This window comes from Salarias fasciatus, chromosome 18, assembly GCF_902148845.1.
Source record: "Salarias fasciatus chromosome 18, fSalaFa1.1, whole genome shotgun sequence".
Taxonomy (NCBI): Eukaryota; Metazoa; Chordata; class Actinopteri; order Blenniiformes; family Blenniidae; genus Salarias; species Salarias fasciatus.
Genome location: NC_043762.1, coordinates 16,172,497 through 16,196,807, shown reverse-complemented (window position 1 = coordinate 16,196,807; position 24,311 = coordinate 16,172,497). Strand labels below are relative to the sequence as shown.

The following is a 24,311-nucleotide window of genomic DNA, read 5'->3' as shown; positions in this document are numbered from 1 at the left end:
TATTGACGATGTTGAAAAGTAGTAACAAAAGTTGAGGGCCGAGAGATCAGGCATCCACGTCAACAGCCATTTACAGTACTGTTTACTGGTAAAAATCCCTCTTTTCATGCAGTGGAACTGCACTCTGTCTCCATCCTATCCGTCTATATTCAGACTGTAAACACAAAACACAGCCTGAGGCTCAAACCTTGTCCTGCTCGTGGTGAGAAAGGCTCTCTGTGCTTCACATGCGTGTCAGCGGACTGATTTGTGTGCATGTGTCTGTGTGTGTGTGGCGAGGACTAGAAAGCTACAGGATGAATACACTCATGTGTTTGATGACGGGATGAAAGAAATGTCTAATGTCAGAAGAAAATTGAGATGAATAAACAGGATGTAAATGTGACAACAGCTTCTGGCTCAGATACAGCAGCACATTAGTGTGTGTTAGATGATTTGTTGACCTCGTATTGTGAGTCTTTCCTACTTTATTTCTCTGTCCTTAATTGCACTTCTGTCTTTTTCCACCTGCTCCACAATCCCCACTTCCTCTCTCTTCTGTTGGTTGTGTTTCCTCTGCCAGCCTCTTTCTCTCCTCCTGCCCTCCTCCTCCCCCACCACTCCTGTCTTCCCCTCTTCCCCTGCTTCCTCCACTGGAGTAGCTTTAGTAATACAGGCGCCGGGATCACCGTGGTAACCTGTGAGGGAAAGTGGATTGGTCCTTGGCTCGGTCGAGGCGAGAGAGGGCGAGTGAGAGCCGGAGACGGACACTGGGGGGACTGTGTGTGTGTGTGGACGAGAGAGGGAGAAAGGGGGGTGCAGAAAGAAAAGGAAGAGAGCAGCTTGTTTTGTGCAGGATGCTATCCGGTGGCGTGTGTGAGTTGTAAAGGAGCAGAGGGCAGCAGCTCTCGGAGGTTTTGGTTCCTCCAGCGTTAGGAAAGCTGAGTGTGTAACCCCAGGTGAGTCTGACTCCTCCACTGTTATCATGTGTTTCTCATGTGGGCCGGACGCCGTTAGTCAGTGAGGACTGAACGTGTTTATTTTCATGGTCTTTTCACAGAATGAAACTCTTCCTCCCTAGAATGGCTTTTGCAGTTTGTCTTTAATATTGTGTTGTTTATTTTTTTGTTGGGTTGTTTGTGTGACGGGGGAAAACTGAGCGTTTGTGTCTTTAGGTCAAACAGATGCTCTCTCTGTTTCCCTGTCTGTTACTCTGTGTATGTGTGTGTGTGTGTGTGTGTGTCTCCTCAGGGCACGGATTTCTCAATAAAAAGAGAAAGTGGAATATTTTGGTTTAATTTTGCCTTCTGTGTGTGTTTTTTTGTGTATTCAGTCTAGTTTTCCCAACAGCTTCTGGACACTTTCAGTAGTGTGGCACTTGTAGAGAAGTTGCTGCTGATTCATTTGCGCGCGCGTGTGTGTGTGTGTGTGTGTGTGTGTGTGTGTGTGTGTGTGTGTTTCTATTATAAAACCTTAGTTGTTCTGCATGTCAATGATCTTGGTTGTACAAAGGGCTTTGTTTTGAGGAACACTTGCAGTGTGTGTGTGTGTGTGTGTGATTCAGAGGAAGCAGCTGTGGGTTTCTGATGTTTTAATGATGACAGTGATTTTTAAATGATATATCATGATAGGAGAGGTGTCAGTGTTTTCAGGACTGATGTTTTCTCTCACATTGGCCTTGCAGAAGTATCGCCAGAGCCTGGCTGGACTGTTGGCACCTCCTTATGGAGCTATGGAAAGTGGATCCAACAATGACAGTGAGTAGATGCAGAAATACACCAAGAATGGAAAAACACAGCATTTGCTGGTGGGGTTAAACAGGCAACTACTTTAATTGTAAGTTATAAATGAAACAAACCAACCCTGATGACGGTTTTTCCTCCTCAGGACTCACAGACAAAGACAACATGAACTCAGACTCTGCAAACAAAGCCCACAACAAGGTAAAGGCCGCCTGCAGGTTGAAGTTCAGCATTCAGGACTGAGGCAAACTCATATGTCTGAAGCATGTGCGTCAAGGCGGTTATCCTCTTTTTGTGTGTTTGCAAATATGCCTTGTTTGTTTGAAGCTGAAACCCGCCAACGCCGCGCGCTGATATAATACCGCGGACTGGTTTAGTATGTCTGTGAGCCGCATACTTTCATGTCTGTGAATGAACCTGAACGCTCAGATGGATACGAATTCAGAGCGGAGGCCAGCGATGACTCACAGCTGGGATGCTCTGTAGTTATGCTAATGCCGCCTAATGCATGCACGCAGAAGAAAGATCCCATCTGCCCAATTAGCATGACTCCCTTTGTTGTTTTCAACTGCAGCTGTGTGCGTATACACATCTGTCTCCCCCCCGTGTCCGATGCAGGTGTGGTCTCTATGTGTCTGCTCATGAGGGCTGTGTGATTTTTTTAGTATAGTGTCAGGACTGATTTGAATGCTGGGTAGCGATGCATTAGGTCTTGCAGGACTTAATGACATTATTCCGTGAACGCAGCTTTTTGAGGCAAGTTGAATCGGGTCAGCGGGACTTGGACCAAGTGGCTTCAGCAGGTCAAGGCTCTTCTGAGACCGCTGGAGTCCAGCTGACCTGATTCACATTGCTTTGAGATGCCTCCTGCTGGGACGGATAAGAATGTACACCCGACACAAATCTTCAATTTGAAATTTTATTTTAATCGACATGTATTTCAGACAGAAATCCAGTAGAAAGTGTGTCAATGATAATAACACCAGTACATCCATATGTTTTATTGATTTTTTTTTTTTTTCAATCTGTCATGACCAACCTGAAATAATTTCTTGAGAAAAAAAAAAAAATCTGTAATCCAACCTGCCATAATTTCTCTTTAAGCTGATTTTGCTTGTCATTTCTGGAAACAGGATTTCTTTTACAAACTCATCCTCGCAGTAACATCTGAGCCCAAACATTACGACGGCTCGCGCTCTCTGCAGCGTCACTGAGATCACATTACTGTAATTCCCTTTGCTCTCGCTGAAACAGTTGCGACCCTGAGCGGATAAATTAGGAAGAGCTGTGACTTTTATCAGAAAATTGCACTTGAGGTCCTTCCTTGTTATTTTACACTTCACAAGGTCACCCCGCAACCTGAGCTGACCTCTCTGTTTCATCCCTGCATCACACTATCTTCAGATGCTTTTAGTTTATCAGCCTCCTCAGATCCCTGCCTGGTTTTTTTTGTTTTTTTTTTTTTTCGCAAAAGCGGAGCTAAGACATTTAGTTGTACTCAGCCATTACGCTCCACTGGAACAGCCTCCCAGAGGATTATAGATGATGTAGATGTCTTTAAAAGAAAACCCGCAACCCCTTTCACTCTCTATTTTATAAATTTGTGGTGCTATGGCTTCATGGTTTGAAGACAGTGGTGCTTATTTAAAAGACTAGGAGATGGATTTTCACTGAGAGGGACAGCTAAGGTCGAGTAGTTTAGTGATAAAGCTGCAGAATTCAGGTTCCAAGAAATAAAACTGAGCTGTGGTTATTGCAGAGTGATGTTTCTGTGCGTTGTAGATTCCCTCGGAGAAGCTGCAGAGAGCCGGGAAGGTCCTCCGCAACGCAATCCTGTCCAGAGCCCCTCACATGATCCGAGACAGGAAATATCACCTCAAAACATACAGGTACTGCAGACTGCTTCTCCTTTCTGAAAACCTGAGTGCGTTTGTGCAAATTCATGAGCGTGGAAGGCCCTGAGGAAATCATCTGTGGACTTAGTGATGATGCTAAAATAAAACACACCAAAGCCCACTGGGGCTGCGTCAATTTGCATTTAATATCTTACACATGTGTGTATTGTGTGTGTGTGTGTGTGTGTGTGTGTGTGTGTGTGTGTGTGTGTGTGTGTGTGTGTGTGTGTGTGTGTGTTGCAGACAGTGCTGTGTGGGCACAGAGCTGGTGGACTGGCTGGTGCTGCAGAGCGCCTGTGTGCTCACTCGCTCACATGCTGTGGGGATGTGGCAGGCACTACTGGAAGAAGGAGTTCTAAACCACGGTGAGCAAAGCTTCATTTCTACTTTATTGAGTTTAATTCTATCTTTTTCAGAGAGCGCTGCTCTTACACACCCACCGAAAATCCTTTAAATGTGAACTTTGTCGGGATGTACTTATATTTTGTTAGTTGTGCCCACTTGAGATCATGTTTGGTTTCATGTGCCCACTGAACTAAAATGAGTTTGATACAGCTGCTTTACATTATTGTATTTATAAATGAAGGTCTTGCAAACAATATGATTTGCCTGAATATAAATTCAACAAACATTTAATTATGCCATGTTTTGCACAAAACTTGAAAATTTACAGTGTATGTTCCAAGACCAGCAGACAAAGTAGCTGTTCAAAGACATTGAAGGAATAAGAGAAAGAAATTAAATGTTTCAGGCTGAAGACTTTCCCTGGAAAGTAATTTTGGAATAATTTATGATGGACCAAAGTTGGTGTCAAGGAAGGGAAATCATGCACGGATTCGCTTGGATCGTGGTCATGTCCTCACATTAACCACTCCTTAGTGAAGATTCACTGCTGTATCATCGCTGTCATAAAACAGCCATCTGTGCTCCCTCCTCAAACAAGACCTGACGAGTCCGACCGTCGGATGACTGTGATCATGCAATGAGCATTTCTTTTACGTAGCTCAGAAAAAGCGAGTTTTACAGATCCTATCTTGATTTTATTAAGACCTGCACTTCCATACGAACTGACTGCCATATGGAAACACAGATGTGAATAAACATATCCATGTGTACACACTGTATGTAAGGTCTCTATAGGTTCAGCTTGTGTGGTATAATTCTTTTTATAATGTGTGTTAAGCTGTGTGTGCCTTTGGCCGTGTGTGTCTTCCGGCTCTTCAGTGGATCAGGAGCTGGGCTTTCAGGACAAGTACCTGTTCTACCGTTTTCTTGACGATGAGGAGGAGGACACGCCGTTGCCGAGCGAGGAGGAGAAGCGGGAGAGCGAGGAGGAGCTGCCGGAGACCATCCTCTTCCTCGCTCAGATCGGCCCCGATGCACTGCTGCGAATGATCCTCAGGAAATCGTGAGTTTAAACACCAGCGATCTACCTCCTGCTGAAGTGGCACATAATCACTCGTACCAGATTGCATTTAGACTTGAATCTGCTTTCACTATCCACCGCTGCTGATGTTATTTATGTCCACGTATGAAGTGTTCATGGTGAGTTAGCGCTGACCGACCTCTCTGTGTGTCTCCAGGCCTGGTCAGAGGACGGGGGATGACCTGGAGATCATCTATGATGAGCTGCTTCACATTAAGGCCTTAGCTCACCTCTCCAACACTGTGAGTCAGCCCATGTCCGTCTCTTTTAAAGTAGCAGTGCAGGTCACCGGGAAGTTTTGTCATTTGTCAGAAGTAGCTGTTGTAGTCTCAAAAAGACGAGTGATGAAAGTTGTTATTGTTGCATTTCTTTTATTAGTGTGTCCAAATGCATTTGTGCAAGAAGTGGAAGAGTGATATCCTTTTGTTATTTTAAAAGGGTCTTATGTTCCTCTCGTTTTTTTTTTTTTTTTTTTTTTTTTTAATATGCAATATTTTCCTACTAAATTCGATTTATATGCAGTTGCTAGATGCAGTCATGTTTTTTGCCTTTTGCTGAGAAAAATGCAGAAAATGGCGAGAACCCTGCAAGTTTCAGGTTGTGATCTAAAAGCCCTGGTCTCTGCAGCTTCGTGTTCTGATGTATTTTGTGCAGTGAAGCTGAATTATTAAGAGTTTTGAAACTGTACTTTGTGTTTTGCAGGTGAAGAGGGAACTGGCTAGTGTTTTGATCTTCGAGTCACATGCAAAAGCTGGAACCGTGTGTGAGTATTTTTTTATTTTTTTTTTAGTTCCATGTAGTTTAGATAATTCAGTAGAGTACGTAAGGCTAACATTGTGCATCCTTCATCAGATGAAGGAGACAAAGACCTTTGTCGATTTTTCAGTTATTGTCAGTTTTTCCACCATTGATTTGATGCATAATTGCATTTGATGTGTGGAACTGCAGTTGCTGTAACTCAGAGGTACTGGGAGATTTATCACATAGAACAAGAGTGTTGTCAGCGACTGTTAACACCTGCCAAATTAACACCATTAAAAGTGAAGCAAATGATCCTTCAGCCGCTGCTGCCTGCACGCAGATGAACAGACTAATCAGAGGATTGCTGCAGATGCAGGGAAGTGAGGATGAGGGCTTTCATTGTTAAATATCCAGAAGTACTTCTGTTGACTGATTTGTGATGGACGTCGGAGACAATGACGACCTTGGGGAGTACAAGCCACACTCAATCTAAAAATACCCGCCTCATGTCTTTGTGCTTTGATTTGATCTGTTTTGATTCCATGAAATCGCAGCTCCTCCTTTGACGCTCCGCCTCCGGGGAGTCACGCCTCGCAGCTTGATAATCCTCTATTGAATTGATCGCCCGTGCCAGTCATGACTTCAGGGCTAACGTGTGTTTGTTTTCTCTTATCTTTCAGTGTTCAACCAGGGAGAGGAGGGCACGTCTTGGTACATCATCCAGAAGGGTTCTGTTAATGTGGTTATCTATGGCAAGGTGTGTGAGTGTGCTGCTTTGCATTCACCCGCCTACGCGCTTCAGCGTTATTGTTCTGGTTTTCTGCTCCATTTGGTGATATTTCACGTGTGTGTAATGGATTGGTACATGTAGCTCTTTAACGTGTGTGTGTGTTTGGTGGCGGACCAGCAGTGTGTGCCCTGCGGAGCTGGAAAACACCAGCAGTGGAGTTTGGCAGTCTCAGCTCAGTTCATCATGACTCACCACAATGATTAAATGGCTTAAGGGATTATACACAACGACATGTTCACACCACACAGCTGCAGTACACACACACACACACACACACACACACACACACACTGATCATATGTACAAATACACACCAGATGTACACAGCAGGCACACACACATGATTCATCTCCATCCTGAGCGTTCTGCCATCTTTCTTGTTTTTCTACATGTGCACTGATGCGTGTGTGCATGTGTCTCAGGGTGTGGTGTGCACGCTTCACGAGGGCGATGACTTTGGGAAGCTGGCCTTGGTCACAGATTCGCCTCGCGCAGCCTCCATCGTCCTGAGAGAGGACAACTGTCACTTCCTGCGCGTGGACAAGGAAGACTTTAACCGGATACTCAGGGTGGGCTGACTGTGGCGTCTCGAGTCTCAATGTGTCCATTGAGATTCAACATTTGATTAAAGTTTTTATATTGTGCTTTACAATATATGTATTTTGTGAACAATTATTTTTTTTAAAAGCTACTTGTTTACCTCCAGTTCTCACAATTTCAGATTGGACTAAACCAGGGGTCTGCAACCTGTGGCTCTTTAGTCCCTCTGTAGCCGCTCCATAAATCTTTCACTACATGAATAAAATGAATAAAAATTAAAGTTTTTATTACAGTGACGCACCACAGTACTATTCGGAATGGTTTGATGCTCTTGGTTCTAAAGGGATTCAAAGAAGCTTCCAGGTGAAGTTGGGAGAAACCAAAAGAAACGGGGGGGAAAAATGGTAGAATGGCTTAAGATTTCTAAAATATCTACAATTTCAAAAGGAAGAATATTAAATATGGTCGTAAAAAGAATGCAAAACCGCACAAAAAAGAGGTAAAAATGTTAAAACAGCTAAAATAAAAATATGAAAAGCTTGAAAATATGAGCAAAACTTTTAAAATCAGGTACAAAAATAGGTTAAATGTAATAAAATTCATAAGATACAGATTTTGTATGTGCATCAAAACTATATATGAAATTCCATGAACTGCATTAGTCTCATTTTAAAGGTTAAATATGCTTTGTATCTCCAGACCAACTTGACTTGGCAGAAAGTCACAAAAATGCCTCTTCTGGTCATAAAGGTTGCAGACCCCTGGACTAAACACTGACCTTGAAATCGAGGTGATTGTAGCTCATTTTCTAACTTTGGTCAGCCCTGCAGGGAGCTGCTGTGATGTTTGTCTCCCTCCTCTGACAGACGAGCTGTATTGCACCTTAAAAAGTTTTGTGGTTGCTGATCTCTTTATTTATTATTTTCTCTTCTGTTTTTAGGATGTGGAAGCCAACACGGTGCGCTTGAAAGAGCACGATCAACCTGTGCTGGTGTTAGAAAAGAGTCCGCGAGCCACGACACTGGGAAGCATCAAGTATGTGTCTGTTTTTCCTCCACACAACTTCACAAACTCGCCAAAAGTACTTACAAACAAACTTATACATCTTCGGTTTGTCTTGATTGCTGCACCTGAAATTTTGCAGATACACTGTGATATCAGGAACACCAGAGAAGATTCTTGAGCACTTCTTGGAAACTATGAGGATGGACATACACCACAGTGAACCAGGTGGAATTATATATCAAATAACAGTCAAAGCCACTATTATCTTCATTAAATCCTTTTCTGGAAAAGAGCACATGCAATTACAGGGTGCAAATTACTATTTTGTCCTCCTATCATAAAAATATTAAAACATGATCTGCAGTGACTGTGCACACTTGTAAAAACCCCCCCGATAATTTAGTATTTTCCCATTGAAAACCAAGAAGCATATATTCAGGAAGAATATATTCTGAATGTGCTGAAATGAAATGAAACAAAATGAATTTGTTAATGTTGAAAGTTTACTGTGTCAGTATTTTCTTTGTACTCACTGACTCCTTGCTGTCTGTCTGTTCTCCCTGTTAGACCCGGCCGTGGATGACTTTGTCCTCATGCACTGTGTCTTCATGCCCAACAGCCAGCTGTGCCCTCTACTCATGGCACAATATCTTTTCTTGACTGTTTCCCCTCCTGCTCTTTGCTTTCGTAGGAACCGTTTCCTTCCAGTTATCTGATAAAACCCACATACGTTTCAGACCTTTGCTTGCGTCTGTTTTGTTATGTGTGGTTATGTAACTCCACTCCAGACGCATTTCCACTCACAATAACCGTGTTGCTGACGTCAATTCAGCCTGAAAAACGTCGCAGTTCTGCTCGCTGAAGCAGCAGGCCATAATGGACAGATAGTGTCGTCAGCTGGAACCATGTCTTCATGTTTTCCTTTACCCTCCGTTGCACCTACCATGCAGCATCTCCACCGGGCCCCGAACAGGATCGGCTGGAGTATGCGCTCAACAGCAAAAGGCGGGTCGTCATCCTGGCCCTGCGGTGGGCAAACACACACACGTATCTGCTGCAGGAGGAGCCTGCCGCCATCTCCTTTCTGGAGGTGAACGCAAACTGCATTAAATGACACGACTCAGGACTCCTCCGGCACGGCCTGACTGTCTGTCTCCTCAGGAGCTCTACGGAAGTTTATCGAATGACTCCCGGATGCTGAGAGCTTTGAAGGACTTGGTGCCCGACCTGGAGAAAGTGGTCAAACTACAGTATGTTTATCGGTTTTCACACTGTAAAAGTTTGGTGCTGTTTATTCATGCACGGGCCGCATTTCACACACGTTTGTTCGTATTTTGCAGTTCAGAAGAGGCAAAGTCCATGAAAAAGGTAAGCCAGGTGGATGTTTACTGCGACGTTTCATTGCGCTGAACGAGTTCTATAAACTTCTCAGTGATGTGGATTCTGTCACGTTATCCAACAGAAGACTCTGATACGACAGTTCAGCAACGGAGAAGAGAGGCTGCAGAAGAAACAGCCCATTAAAAATCAAGACGACAGTAAGTTTTCCTTTTATTTTTTTTTTTCCCCCCAAGATGATTTAAAAATGGCCGCATGACTATTAAATGTGGCATTCGGTTCCACTCACACGTAACATTGCCGCTTCAGCATTGTTGAATTACGTTACACAACTGGCCCATTCACACGCGCGTGGTGACAGCTGCCATGCAGCGTTGCCACCACTGTGAGAATTGTGGCATTATGTATCGGCCAAAGGGCATTTATAGTGTATACATGGAGAGGCGGCGGTGAGGTTTGAGCTTGAATTGAAGCGTTATTAACACTGGAAACATCTCTCATGTTTGTGCACATTTTTTGACATGATCTCTGCTTGTTGTTGCAGTCCTGTTGAAGGTTTACTGCAGCGATCGCACCTACAACACAATCAGGATCCCAGTGGCGGCGACGGGGAAGGAGGTGACCAGTGCTCTGAATGACAAACTGGGCAGCAGTGATGAGCTCCTGCTGGTTCACCTCAACTCTGCTGGAGGCAAGGAAGCAAATCTGAATGAGGAAGCGACGATATTGATAGATGAGCAGTTGATCATTTTTAATGATGTGGTCAATTGATTCAAACAAGTTTCTGTTTTTGTTGCAGAAAAAATAATCTTGAAGCCCAATGATGTGTCAGTGTTTTCCACGTTGAGCATCAATGGACGGCTGTTTGCTTGTCCCAGAGATCAGCTGAACAGCTTGGTAGGACACCAATATGTCTAGTTTGCAGTTTGTTTGAGTTGGATTTCCTTCTAGAAACATGTTTGTTTCTTGTCATTTCTGTTTGTTTAGACTCCTCTTCCAGATCAGGAAGGCCCGTCTGCAGGCTCCATGTCGACTTTTGAGCTGATGAGCTCCAAGGACCTGGCTTATCAAATGACCATGTTCGACTGGGAACTCTTCAGCTGTGTGCATGAGGTGTCTTCTTCATCCGTGTCAGGGAATGGAGAGCGTTCGAATACAGAATCCAGCATAAAAACTAGCTCGCTCTCTCACTGTTGCCTGGATTATGTTTGAATCAGCTCATTTTGTTTTTCCTGCTCCCGCAGCACGAGCTGCTCTACCACACGTTTGGCCGCCCCAGCTTCCGGCGCACCACGGCGAACCTGGACCTGTTCCTGAGGAGGTTCAACCAGGTCCAGCTGTGGGTGGTCACTGAGGTCTGCCTGTGCGCACAGCTCAGCAAGCGCGTCCAGCTCCTCAAGAAGTTCATCAAGATAGCCGCGCAGTGAGTAGGGCCGGCTGCCGAGCGTGACACGCCTCGCCATATGAGGAGGTTTCGGTTAACGGAGTCTCAATCCCATCCTCTTGGCTTGACTCGAGCGTTTTGTCTGCAGCTGTCGAGAATTCAAGAATCTGAACTCCTTCTTTGCCATCATCATGGGGATGAGCAACCCGGCTGTCAGCAGACTGAGCCAGACGTGGGAGGTACGGCCCACCGTGAGAACAGCTGATCCACAGATCAATACGGCCGATGTTACCACAATGCTTCAATCTTGTCTGTTGGCTGTGTGTTCTCTGGCAGAAACTCCCCACCAAGTTTAAGAAGTTTTATGCCGAATTTGAGAACATGATGGTGAGTCTGTTTCACTGTGAGTTTTATAACGAATAGGTGGATTTCATATCAACGCATTAAAAACGGATCTTTCTTTGTAACAGGACCCATCGAGAAACCACCGGTCCTACCGGCTCACTGTCACCAAACTGGAGCCGCCAATCATCCCCTTCATGCCGCTGCTCCTCAAAGGTACAGTGAAGCCACAGCACGCATCATTAAAGGCGCACAATTTATGTTCCAGAAGAGTGCTTTGTGGGTAAAGTCATGTTTTGGTTCATTCTGCTCCGTGTGGAGTGTTTTCGTGTGTTTTGTACGGTTACTCCAACCTGTTAGGTAATTGTTTTCATTGGAATAAAAGGCATTTGTCTGTAATATCTTTATCTATTTTTTTTTTTTATAGATATGACATTTACACATGAAGGCAACAAGACATTCATTGATAACATGGTGAATTTTGAGAAAATGGTGAGTTTAATTCCTGATAAGACAGCACAGAATGTAATTTTTGTCCTGGTCTTGGTGGTTTTCAGCCTTTTCTTGACTCTCATATAATCTAAAATCATTTGATTCTCGTTCCATCAGCGCATTATTGCCAACACGATTCGACAAGTGAGGCACTGTAGAAGCCAACCATTCAGTAAGTCTGCTTCGGCGCGCTTCCATCACGTCCAGAAACAACCGCGTTTAATCACGTTTTCTGTTCTCTGTGTCAGATCCCGATATATGCCAACCAAACAAGAACCAGGCGGAGGTTCGGGGCTACGTTAGGAATCTGTGTGTGATCGACAACCAGAGGGCGCTGACCCAGCTCTCGTACCGGCTGGAGCCTCGGCGGACATGAGCGTCCAATCTTCCACCGTCATCGCCTTCTCTGTGATGTTAGCATAAACACACACACACACACGCACACACTTCTTGTAGCAGATCTCAACAGTCGAGGACTTTAACCCGATTACGGACTCCTCTGGATGAAGGACTCATACTGTGCCGTTAAAACCTCCTTTTCCCGGACGTCGATCAGCTGCTCTCATGTCGCCGTGTCTCAGCTGCCAGACTGAGGGATTATTATTGTGCTAGTTGTTACTGTTGGGGACCTGTTGGATAGAACTGTAATGTATAGAACTTGAATCAATATCCTGCATGACTGAACTTCATAGGCTCTGTGTTCTATACAGTGTATTTCTATCGGAGTGTCCTGTGATGTTGTGCGACCCTCAAAAGATCCCTGGTCTACCCGCCCAGCGAGCAAACATGACCATCCTCCTCATACACACACCAACCTGCAAACCGTAGTAAATCTAGACTCTTTATTGTGGAATATACAGATGAATAGAAAGTCTTAAGACTGCATATTTACATCGTAAAAACAAATATATCAGAGTATTTGGAAAATCTTAAGGATTTGATTATCTTTAGTCAGAGACTTTAATACTACTTAACAGTATTAGCTGGATTAAAGGCCTAATGGTATTATTAAAAGCAGTGTTCAACTCTGTCGCTGTAGCATTATCTTTTGTTTTGCATCAGAGTGCAACAGACAGTATGAATCGTACTGAAGAAGTTCAAATTGCACTTCACTAATTCGGACTGACAGTAGATGTAGAGTCTAAATGCAACTTATACTCCGAGGGAAAAAAAAGCTTGTCATTTTTATCAGTTGTGTTTGAGTCCGTGTAATTTTATTTTTGTATACGTGGGTGTAGGTTTTCGAGCGTGTTCTTGACCATTGTCATTGATTTTCCTTTGATCTCAGGAGCTTTTTGCTGTGACGGTGTGTGTGTGTGTGTCGAGAGCTGCCGTGAGGCCGGCTGTCCCAGAGCAGCCTGTAACTGTATTGTATGTGTAGTCTGCCTTGTATATAAAAATAAAAACAAAATAGCTAATTTAACAGTGCAATCGCTTTGATGATGTTTCTCAGGCTGGGATTTTGCTTCCTGTGTGATTTAAAGGTGACGTCGCTGGTAGGTCTGCAATTTGGTCACATGGATGCACGTATGAAATGGCAGGAAGTGTCCATACTACACTGAAATGCAAAATGAAAGAAATGCAATCTTTGATTGACGTTGATTCCCTTTTTTATTGCTTTCAGCTGATGTGCTGTGATTTATATTTACAAACACGTGAGTGAAGAGCCTGTTCTGTACTGTTGCGTCACTTCTTGTCAGCTTTAACAGCCCGATTGATGTTTTTTATGAGGCATCTCTCCCGTCTGTCCGGTGGTGGTCCTCCGGTTTCACCCGCCACATTCGTCCCGTGAGGCCGTCGTCATTCGTTCCAGCTTGCGGGAGCTGCTCGCAGACCCCGTCGTGTTTTATTTATCCCGTGAATCACTGTGAAGTCTACATTTATACCAGGTCGCCGTCGACATGTGGGGAGTGTCCCGTCCTGCCAGGGCTGAGCTCACCTGTCCCTGCGCCGCCATGGCCGGATGAAGTCAGTGGGTCATTCCTGTCCGCTTGAGTAACACGCTGTCCCCGCCCGGCTCCTCCGCCAAGTGTGTGTGTTTTTAGCCGCCGAGTGCGTGGAAGATGGATTTCGTGGACTGATTTACTATGTCAGACACACTATAGTCCTGATAGTCCTGAGCTGGACTGTGTGTGTGTGTGTGTAGTGTGTGTGTGTGTGTGTGTGTGTGTGTGTGTGTGTGTGTGTGTGTGTGTGTGTGTGTGGTGTGTGACAGGCTTTATATAGCTGCAGTTATCCAGGAAGAAGGAATGCCCTGCATGCCAGTGACCATATTTGAAGCTTGTGTCTGCTCCCGGCAGACTGCAGACCGTAACTTACGCGCACTCAAACACTCACTTCTCCTTCATGCTGAACTCTGCGTGTGTGTGTGTGCGTGTGTGTATGCAAGCTCATACTCGGCCTTGTAGTTACACCGGATCACCACCATCAGGCAATGTAACACCTCCTCTTGCAGTGACAGCCGACGTTTCCCTGACTCACTCGCAGGGAGCAAACTTCTCCCCCGCTCTCTGTCTTTCCAGCACTTTCTGGCTTCTTCTCCCTGACAATCTGTTCTGCTGACTGACAACATCCACTCCGACCCCGTGGAGGGAACCGCTGCCTCTCCTTAGATCTTATCCTCCAGTCGCTCCTGCTGATCCAAGACTTGTATACATCTGGGATAACGGGTCGGCGGATTGAGAGTTTCAACTTTTAGGGATTTGTGTGTGTGTGTGTGTGTGTGTTCGTGTGTGTGTATGAGTGCGTCTGAGTGTGTGTGAGTCAGTATGCCATGTCGTCCCCTGGCTCGTCGTTTGTGCAGATAAAGCACGAGGACTTGCTCTACTATGAGAACTGTGGCGGCGGCAGCTTCGGGAGCGTCTACAGAGCCCTCTGGATTTCCCAGGACAAGGAAGTAGCTGTGAAGAAGCTTCTAAAGATCGACAAGGAGGTAAAAGATGAGACACATACACACACACACACACACACACACACACACACACACACACACACACATGCACTCACAGAACAATTATACACTTCTGCAGTCATGACACATATGAGTGTATCCATTATTTATAGCCTGTCCTCTGTGGCACATTACTGCTGAAGACTTGTAACAAGAATCAATCTCTACTTAATTTCCCAAATCCTCCAAAGCCCCCTCCCTCTTCCTTCTCCTCTTCCTCCCCCTCCTCTTCCTCCCCCTTGTTCTCCTCTTCCCCTGTTGTCTGCCATTCAACATGTGTTTATCTTAAACATACTTCTCATGGCCCCCTCCTTCTCCCAGTCTCTGTAGACGGAGCAGTCTCAGTGCTGTCGTGCTGCTTTTGTGATGCCGGTTTAACAGAAGTGTGCACTGATGATTAACATGCACTGTCGCGCACATGCAATCTATGCGAACCTGCAGAGGGCTGACATTCTCAGATCCACCTACAAACACATGCCGGGTGGGCAGACATGCGTACAGATGTGTGTATACTTCATGTGTATATACACCTTGATGAATTACAAGGGAAACACTGCAACACTCAGAACATTCACATGCACATGCAAAGGCATTTTGCACGCACGAATAAGATCCCATGCAGAAAAAAAAAAATATTTTTGGTTCTATTTCATGTTGCAAAGAGCTGATTATTATGTTGCTTTGCAAATGTTCACGTATGCAAAGGTTGCGCTCCATGTGTCAGTTGAGATTTTTGACATGTTTGCCACTGCCGTGCGGAAAGTCTTTGTTTGGAGACTTGTGGAATGAAAGAGGCGAAGCCCTCAGCTCAGGCATCCTGCACACACCGTTAGGAACAACTGTGAAGGGACACCTTTTCACTTTCTCCCAGCTCTGCTGGACGTTTCTGCTCTTGGCGTTGCTCATGTCCTCCCCGTTTTCCCCTCTTCTGTCTCCAGGCTGAGATTCTCAGCGTACTGAGTCATAAGAACATCATTCAGTTTTATGGAGCCGTGCTGGAATCTCCCAACTATGGCATTGTCACAGGTCAGACCCCACATGTGAGTGTGTGAGTGACTGTCTAAGTGTGTGTCTGTGTGTGTGTGTGTGTGTGTGTGTGTGAGATCCATGAATCCTTTCTCATGTCCCTACATTCGCACAAGATCAAAACATGGGTTTGTCAGTATTTTTTAATTCTATGACATGAAATCAGGGCTGTTCTGTGAAAAAGAGCATAATTTATTTAAAATAACAATCACTGTACAGATGGTCGAGTCTGATGGGGCATTAAGTAACGTTGCGGTCAGTCAGAGTCCGAGATGAGGAGTGAAGGGGTTAAGATCAGGGCACGGCGGTCCCAGCTCCTCCAGTGTGGGTGTGTACATTAGTTTTATTGGTGTGTATTTAATCCCGCAGAGAGAAGGTTTCCACATCCAGTGTTTATACGTGCGTTCTGTAGCACGGGCGCGAAGTGGCTCACAACGCTTGTTCTTGCGGCATTTCCTGGCAGGACGTTTGTAACTGAGAGCAGCATGTTTGGAAGTGGTTGTAATCTGAGATAAAGTTAAAGAGTTGAGATAAAGCACTGAGCCGCGACCGCGGGCTGATGCAGCAGCAATTCTCCCTCCAGCCGCGTCCATCACCCGCTCAGAATAACAACACCGCACAGGAGACATTAAAAAGATTTGCGTCGGGAGAGTGGTTTGGCTTTTCATAAATATTTGACATTGAGGCGCTTATTTTGGTTTTTGCCCGGCTACAAATACTTCCCTTGATGGACGGACGACCTCTTGTCCGTTACGCGCCTCTTCAAACTGTCAGACATTACAGGAAAACGGGTTAAAGGTTCACTCATAAGCTGGATTAGAGAGTCAGGGAGTGAAGGTTAAGAGGTTTTTTCCGCTGATTTGAGACACTGGTTTTCTGTGTCGGTGTGGTGCGGAGCTTTTTCCAGGTAGTTTAACATAATCAAGTAAACTTCAACCCTTTTCTAAGAAGCACCCAAGCGAATGTGAAAAAGGCTTTGAGGCTATTGTATTAGAAAATTGACGGCACGATCTATTGTGCTGTAATATCTGCTGTAATTGCAAGAAAAATGAGGATCTGGAGCATTTAACACAGTGGTTTCATACATTTGAATAATGTGCTTATTCAATAGAGCCAGTGTGTTGCTGGGTTCATAGAATGTTTTCCTATAGTTACGCCTGTGTGTGTTTGTGTGTGTGTGTGTGTGTGTGTGTGTGTGTGTGTGTGTGTGTGTGTGTGTGTGTGTGTGTGTGTGTGTGTGTTACCTTCCAGAATATGCCAGTGGAGGGTCTCTGTATGAGTACCTCTCCAGTGAGCAGAGTGAAGAGATGGACATGGAGCAGATCATGACGTGGGCCATACAAATAGCCAAAGGTACAGCTTCAAGAAAATAAGAAAATATCGATTTAATAATGATGGGAAGCAAGGCAGGATTTACAGGACATGTATAGCTTTAAAGATAAGAAAGCAGTGTTTACAGTAGAATGTAGAGTTCTCGCAATAAAACTAATTAAAAATAGCATTCACTGGGCTGGGCTGAAGCCAGTGTACGTTTTTATTGCAGCAGGCATAAATGACAGGTGGAGTTTCCTCTTGGATGGAGGCTGCGGCTGAAGCTAGTCCTTCAGTGAAATGCTTCCTCAACAGGTGCACACTTAAGGATATGCAATATAATAAATGACCCCAAAAAAAAAAGAAGAACTATAAATGGACTGAAAGAGACCATGTGGTAATGTGTTTGATAAACAAATAGTGGCAATGACACTCCAGCTCACCTCAGACCTTGTATATTATTGAAGACGCATTGTTTTCCTTGAAAGCTGTCTTTGCTGGACTTCCCCACAGGAATGCATTACCTCCACGCAGAAGCTCCGGTCAAAGTGATTCACAGAGACCTCAAGTCACGAAACGGTAACTGAAGCTTATTGTGATATGAGCTACGAAGATCTTCTTACTTGTTTTCTATATTTATGCACATGAGCCAGACGTGCCAGTTAATTACCGACATAAAATTATTTAGTAACCGTCCACTGGTCTTTTTTTGTTTCACAGTGGTTATGACGGCAGATAAAGTGCTGAAGGTTTGTAACGACGCTCTCATGACTTATGGAGTAAATAAAAACAGATACAAAGTTTATTGCAGTGGTTTCGACTTGTGATTCCAGATCTGTGACTTTGGAGCGTCAAAGTTTTTGTCTCACACCACTCACATGACGGTGGTGGGCACTTTTCCCTGGATGGCTCCAGAAGTCATCCAGAGCCTGCCCGTCTCGGAGACCTGCGACACATATTCCTACGGCGTGGTGAGTTCATTACTGGATATGAAAAATATGGAGCGACATGCATACAATTTAGTTTGTTTTGTTGAGTTTTACACCATTTGTAGACGGTACAGACAGCACTGTAGACATGATTTGATAAGTTGAAATGAGTGAAACCTCCGTAGCCAACACGAATGACTATAATGAGAAAGAACAATTGATGTGATTTTGTGACTCTGAAGAAGGGAAGATCACAAAGAAGAAAGCAAACGAGCATTAAACTTCAGATTTGATAAACTCATGCAGCAGGAAGGCAACATATTTCTGTACTGGAGATTCATTTTCTCATCATTTATTAATGGATATGCGCTGTATGCGTTTCCCTGCAAAATATGTTCTCAACATACACTCCTACCGGTTTATTACTCAAACAATTCAGCCATTTTTCACATTTTCCTTGTATGCAATTTATATTTCTAAACTATATTCAGCAAATACATTTGTGGTATATTTTACAGATGCAGTTTGTTAAGTTAAAATATGAATTTACCAGGTTAAAATGTTTTATTTTCTTCATATATTTTAGAGCATTTTCATCCTGTAAGAGCTGCTTCTTTTTGCATGAGTGCTGGTTTGGTGTTCCTCCTTGTCTGCTCTCTTAACGCCGCCTGTCCCCCGCCCAGGTGCTCTGGGAGATGCTGACTCGGGAGGTTCCCTTCAAGGGGTTCGAAGGGCTCCAGGTTGCGTGGCTGGTGGTGGAAAAACAAGAGGTAGCCTGCACTCATTCACACACACACACACACACACACACACACACACGCAGAGCCAGACGCACCTCGCTGGGAACACGGTCCACATGCAGGCCCACCAGAGTCTGAGACGGCCGGAGGCAGGACGTGATGCTCTCATGGTTTCCACTGCGAGCTGGTGAGGCTGAGGCCGGGTATTTTTAGGCCTGATGTCAGTTCTCTGCTCTTGTAAGGCCTGGATACACAGCGGTGGAGCCTGGCCAGACCCCCCCCCCCCCCCCCCCCCCCCCCCCCCCCCCCCCCGTCCTCCCCGGCTGAAGCCTTTACGAGCGAGAGAGAGAGAGAGAGCGAAAAACAGACAGAGGGAGAGAGTGGAAAAAAAAAGATAGACAGAGAGAGAGGGATTGCAGCCATAGGAGGGTTGATTTTAAAGGTTTATAGCTGGTAGGAGATGATGGTTAAACCAGGTCTGGGTTTCACTCACTGACGTGCTTGAATCTTTTTCAACAACCGCACGCACACACACACACACACACACACACACACACACACACACACACACACACACACACGCGGGGCCAACAAACAACCCGGAGAACATGATTCCTCTGTAGCTGTTGGCTAATGTCCAAATACTCTCCCTAAATAACTCACTCTCTCTCTTCCTATTTCCCAGTCTCCCTCTGATTTCACCCTCCATTGCTACACCTCTCCTCCTGACCCTTCACCTCTCCCCCCTCTCCACTCGGAGTCGGTGGTATTTTGGGATTAATCCCCAGGGAAAACTCTTTCCATTTACCGTACTCTGGGGCGATCCGGACTCATTCAGAGCTCTCTGATGGTTACCGGGGATCCACGGCGCAGAGACATTATCCGAGCGGCGCGCTGCGCTCTGCCGCTGCAGTTTCTGCATCACTGAATATAAACACACCCCCACATCGCCATTTTGTGGTAGAGTAAACTCACACCGAGGGCTAATTCTGAAGCATTAACTGAACACTAATATGCATGAGACTTTTTATTTTTATGTGTTTGTGTTAGAGTCCACATAAGGTTACTATTATGAGTCCATAATAGTAAAAATGTTACTGACGTTGATAGAGGAGGAAGATGTTTTGTTTCTTTCTATGTGTTTGAACTAAAAGGAAAGGCATAACTACTCAAATATGCTTAGAATGGTGTTGGTTAAAGGCTTTCCTTTAAATTGTATTATCGTTTCATTTGTTCTCATCTGGCTGTAGGAAGGTTGTAGCCACTCAGGTTGGAAGTCTGGAGGAGGTCGGCGAGTTCATGTTGTCAGTTTGGTTCAGACGGAGACTGAACTGTGCTGGAGTTGAGTATTAACTCAGGAGGAGGCTGATGGAGAGAACAGAAATGGTTTTATTTAGGAATGAGGTGGTGTGCAGTGGCAAGATGATACAGCTGTCTTTGCATCGGTAGCAAAAAGGGAAGTTAGTATGAGTTAGTCATGCTCGAGGAAAGTCAATTTTTTCCCTGTGTATCCTGCACGTTTAGCAAATAATGCATGTGGCAAAAGAACTAAAATGTATTGATATCAGTTCTGCTGGTTGTTTAGTCCCTATGCTTTCATACATGTTGAGACATTGACAAACAAATTTATAATCTTACAAAAAACAAACCCGTAAAAGTGTCTTTTTTCAAACGTAAGCCTACTTCTTGTAGGAAGTTATATGTAGGTTTAGTTTAGCTAATTGGTAATTGTACTGGTAGACAAACTACATTGGTAGAACAGTACAAACAGTGGTTTGCAATGTTGTGTCTCAAAAGGAACAAAAAACCCAATTCAAAGCATCTTTAAGCTAAAATGGAATAATGTGCGTCATACAGCTCAATGCCTTTCAGTCTATTTAATTTTATATTTTAAAGTTTGAAATGTCCTTTGATTGATAGTCTGGGATTTAACATTTTAATTAGCAAGTATTAAAATGACTGACCTTAAAAGGATGAGAGATTTTACTGTAGAGCTTTCAGAAGAATGGATTAAATAATCCTGAGGCCAAAGTACTTGACTCCGCTGTCAAGTACTGTGACTTCAACAATAATAATATCCATATTTTTTAAGAGGACTCTGTGCATGACTGGAGGTCAGGAGAATAAATTTCAGCACATCAGAAACTGTAATTTCTTTTCTGGCAAGAACAGACCAGTAAAATATCGTACTCTGGCATTTTCTGAGTTTGAATTTAATAAAACAAAAAAAATGTTGTGATCATCCATTTTCTACATGGTTGTGCTCGATAATAAAAACGTATACGCTATTTAGCAAAATAAAACTAATTAGTGCGATTATGCCTTATGTAAGCCTTGTTTTAAATATGTTGTGACATTTTGACTACAAACTAAAGATAGATTTTGACCTTCAGCGATGTAGTTTCACTTTAACTTTGAGTCTGTCTCATTTTTCCTTGAATATTTAATGGATGAAAGAAGACAACATGTTTTTCAGTATTTCAGCTGCTTGTTGATTTAATTAAACTGTTTTTCTTTGAAAAGCAAATGCTTGTGAACACGGCGCGTGTGTTTGTGTTTGTGTATCCAGCGGCTGACCATCCCCACCAGCTGTCCGGCAAGTTTCGCGGAGCTGATGAGGAAATGTTGGCAAGCGGATCCAAAGGTGAGCCGACCCGAGCAGAGACGCCGCCAATAACGCCCCCGCGGTGCTGTGTTTGTCGTTCACTGAAAACGCAATTCCAAAGACGAATCAAAGCGCTCCGTTCGTGCGCGTCTCCACAGGAGCGTCCGCAGTTCAAGCAGGTGCTCGTGACCCTGGAGACGATGGCGAATGACAGCAGGCTGCCGGACCAGTGCAACTCCTTCCTGCATCACAAGGACCAGTGGAGGTAAAGGGGTTGCACGGCCGCGTGAGAGGCTTCTGTCGTGCGTTTAAGTGTTTACAGTGAAGTGTTGTTCTCCTGTCAGACTGATAAATGCAGTCTGGGGATTAGTGCATGTGCACATTCAACATATCCACACACACACAAACACACACACATGCATAAACAGTCGGGTGGACTCCGAAGTTGAGAGGAGAAGTTGAACGTGTGACCCTGTACTCTACTTCAGTCTATATTAAGCTCTCTGGAAAGTGTCCATGGAAGAGATTCCTCCACTCCTCCACTCTGCCCTCTCTCCACCACAGAGAGAAAGAGAGAGAGAGAGAGAGAGAGAGAGAGAGAGAGAGAGAGACAGAGCGAGAGGGGTGGGGTTAGAGGAGGAGGAGGAGGAGGAAGGGGGGGGGGGCAGTTCAGGAGAAATCAGCTGAAGAAGAGAAGTTCAGGGTGGAACCGAAATGTATTGTGTGAGTGTGAAATCTGAAACACCGAGCGAGACAGAAACATCGCGGATCGCGGGGGGAAACGAGAGAGCGCCGGCGGCACGGGGCGGGAGGGAGGTGGGCAAGGGACCAGGGGAGAGAAGGTGCAAGATTCTGTGCATATTTGACATGAGTGCAGCGAGGCAATCAATTCTGGGTGAAGTTTTAGCTTCGGGTGGAAAAACATGGGCGAGGAAGAGAGGGGTGGCTCCGAGCGAAGGAGGTGAAGGGGCGGGATGAATGAACAGTTCGGTATGGAAGGAACACGGGAGGAGGTATGGCTGTGCGTCAGATCTCCCTCTATATTTAGATGCTCCGAGTGTTAATTGTGTTTCTCAATGCAGGTTCATAAACACTTGGTCACAGGCTCACAGTGCCCTCTTGTGGACATGTGCAATAATGCATTAAAAGGCAGATTTAGTTTGTGCATTAAAAGCAGATTTGTGATATTAGGTCTTTCTTTTGGATGCACTCTATGATATTAAAACAAGTCTTTAAAGGTTGATTTTATTTAAAAAAACATGTATACGGGCATTTTGTCCCCTGAATTTGCTACCTTTTGCTGAGTCCTTTATTTTTTTCTCGCTGATATTTCGAATCAATACCTCAGGTGTGAAATCGAGTCGACCCTGGAGCGCCTCCGGAAGCTGGAGAGGGAGCTTTACTCCAAAGAGAAGGAGCTGGAGGAGAGGGAGAGGAGGCTCAGACTGTGGGAGGAGAGGCTGATGGAGCGGTCCAACATGACTCCCAGTCCGACGTCTCTACTGATGGAGCGCTCCAACATCTCACCTGTGAGCAGAAACACCAGTCGTTCACAGCGTTGAAGCGTGAAACCACGAGTTGTTCATTTCTGCTCTTAATCCGTCCATCTCCTCCCTCTCTCAGTTCTTCACTCCGATGTCCATCGGCTCCTCCGGCTCGTTCTTCCGCTCACACTCTCAGGACTCCAACAGCGCGGCGGTCAGCAGCGCCGGTGTCAGCTGCCTCCTGCGCACACTCAGCAACGGAGACACCGAGAGGGGGGGCGGCGGCGCCGGCCTGGAGAGGGGGGTGGGCTCACTCGAAGGCGGGAGGTTCCACGCCATGCTCCGAGGGCTGCAGGGCAGGTTCGGAGAGGAGGACGAGGAGGAGGAAGGCACCGTGGAGGAGAAGGGCTGGGGGCAGAGGGACAGGGACGACAGCGGGAGTCTGGAGGGGGGGCGGGTGCAGGTGACGCTCAGGAGCTTCCCGGGAGGCGTGGTGGAGCGGGAGGAGAGGACCTGGGAGGAGGGGGACAGGGAGAGGGGGGGCATGCAGAGGAGCAGGGTGACCACTATAGTGCGAGGGTTCTCCGGCGGGTTTGGAGAGACAGAGGGGGAGAGGGACAAAGAGGGGGGGTGGGAGATAGAAAAACTAGAGGACAAGAGCCTGGAGGGAAGTCTTGAGGGTGGGAGACTCCCGGCCATGTTTAAGGGTCTCCAGGGCAGCATGGGGGGCTTGGGGGACATGCTGTCTCTAGATATGGATGAAATGGGTGAGGACATAGACATGAACATGGGCGACATGGGAGTGATGAAAGTTATGGGTCACGGCGTCCGGAGCGAGCTGGGGGTCAGGGGTCGCAGGGGGGACATGGGGGTTGTGGTGCAGGGGGTGCGAGGCGACCTCAGCGAGGCCATCAGCCAGAAAATCCGAGGCGAGGTGGGCGTACTGGGCCACTCCGGGGTGCAGGTGAGCATGCGGGCGTCGTCCAATCAGAACTCTGTGAAGAGCTGCAGCGTGCGACACGGAACCAAGATCAACATGGCCACCGCGGCCATGGACATGATGGAGCTCGACTGGTCCGACAGTGACTAGGAAACACTTTAGCAGACTCACACATAGAAATCCACACAGAGGCCAAAAAAACCCAGAAAAGATTCAGACTCGGCACATTTAGTGTCGTTACGTGTAGAACAACCTCCGGTTGAAAAACAGCTGGCAATCATTTTGATTTTTTTAATTAAAAGGAAACAACTTCACCAGTGGGTTACGTTGAAGTAGGAAGGAGCAAACAGACTTAGAGGTTGTCTAGCAAAAGTTGTCAGAATGACTTCACCTGTGTAATTTAATGTGCTATTAAAACCGCTGCATAACATACTGTAAGAGGTACAAGTGTTACAGAACGACACACTTGAACGCCGCTCTAATGAGGCAGCACTGTCTATTGTTTTCCTCCTGCTTATCCTGTAGTTTGTAGATTTGGTTGGTTCAAAAACGTGCTTTGACTTTTATCAGTTCTAACTGTGACCCTAGTGTGTGAATTTTTGGCATTTCTCTGTATATTTTATCATTTTTCAATAAAAAGACGAAAATCTGT

At 45.4% G+C, this 24,311-nt stretch overlaps 2 protein-coding genes across 5 annotated transcripts in view; both read left to right on the top strand.

The window, feature by feature from the left end:
* Positions 1 to 12,437, top strand: part of LOC115404945 (rap guanine nucleotide exchange factor 4-like) — a 21,775-nt gene extending 9,338 nt beyond the window's left edge. The window contains exons 5-30 of one of the 2 annotated variants that reach the window (XM_030114299.1): positions 1,664 to 1,736; positions 1,867 to 1,917; positions 3,502 to 3,610; positions 3,860 to 3,981; positions 4,841 to 5,024; positions 5,200 to 5,284; positions 5,745 to 5,805; positions 6,464 to 6,540; positions 6,996 to 7,142; positions 8,054 to 8,148; positions 8,258 to 8,343; positions 8,686 to 8,764; positions 9,058 to 9,208; positions 9,280 to 9,368; positions 9,459 to 9,486; positions 9,581 to 9,656; positions 10,001 to 10,147; positions 10,256 to 10,353; positions 10,444 to 10,569; positions 10,701 to 10,879; positions 10,989 to 11,079; positions 11,177 to 11,227; positions 11,311 to 11,398; positions 11,610 to 11,674; positions 11,792 to 11,846; positions 11,923 to 12,437. In XM_030114299.1, coding sequence (XP_029970159.1) covers positions 1,664 to 1,736; positions 1,867 to 1,917; positions 3,502 to 3,610; positions 3,860 to 3,981; positions 4,841 to 5,024; positions 5,200 to 5,284; positions 5,745 to 5,805; positions 6,464 to 6,540; positions 6,996 to 7,142; positions 8,054 to 8,148; positions 8,258 to 8,343; positions 8,686 to 8,764; positions 9,058 to 9,208; positions 9,280 to 9,368; positions 9,459 to 9,486; positions 9,581 to 9,656; positions 10,001 to 10,147; positions 10,256 to 10,353; positions 10,444 to 10,569; positions 10,701 to 10,879; positions 10,989 to 11,079; positions 11,177 to 11,227; positions 11,311 to 11,398; positions 11,610 to 11,674; positions 11,792 to 11,846; positions 11,923 to 12,050 — 2,541 coding nt within the window. In that variant the 3' untranslated portion in view covers positions 12,051 to 12,437. Of the gene's footprint in view, positions 1 to 1,663; positions 1,737 to 1,866; positions 1,923 to 3,501; positions 3,611 to 3,859; positions 3,982 to 4,840; positions 5,025 to 5,199; positions 5,285 to 5,744; positions 5,806 to 6,463; positions 6,541 to 6,995; positions 7,143 to 8,053; positions 8,149 to 8,257; positions 8,344 to 8,685; positions 8,765 to 9,057; positions 9,209 to 9,279; positions 9,369 to 9,458; positions 9,487 to 9,580; positions 9,657 to 10,000; positions 10,148 to 10,255; positions 10,354 to 10,443; positions 10,570 to 10,700; positions 10,880 to 10,988; positions 11,080 to 11,176; positions 11,228 to 11,310; positions 11,399 to 11,609; positions 11,675 to 11,791; positions 11,847 to 11,922 lie in introns of both variants that reach the window. The other variant, XM_030114298.1, reaches the window with a different exon arrangement.
* LOC115404946 (mitogen-activated protein kinase kinase kinase 20-like) lies at positions 10,635 to 24,311 on the top strand. Of its 3 annotated transcripts, none has more exons than XM_030114301.1 (12): positions 10,635 to 10,648; positions 14,166 to 14,606; positions 15,563 to 15,650; positions 16,902 to 17,003; positions 17,475 to 17,540; positions 17,682 to 17,710; positions 17,795 to 17,932; positions 18,574 to 18,660; positions 21,200 to 21,274; positions 21,394 to 21,500; positions 22,584 to 22,764; positions 22,859 to 24,311. In XM_030114301.1, the coding sequence occupies exons 2-12, from the start codon at positions 14,448 to 14,450 to the stop codon at positions 23,807 to 23,809; spliced, it is 1,983 nt and encodes a 660-aa protein (XP_029970161.1). In that variant the 5' UTR covers positions 10,635 to 10,648; positions 14,166 to 14,447; the 3' UTR covers positions 23,810 to 24,311. The 3 variants fall into 3 exon arrangements, with proteins under 3 accessions (XP_029970161.1, XP_029970162.1, XP_029970160.1); XM_030114302.1 differs by lacking the exon at positions 10,635 to 10,648 and adding an exon at positions 13,835 to 14,110 and having other exon boundaries at positions 14,197 to 14,606; XM_030114300.1 differs by lacking the exon at positions 10,635 to 10,648 and having other exon boundaries at positions 14,041 to 14,606.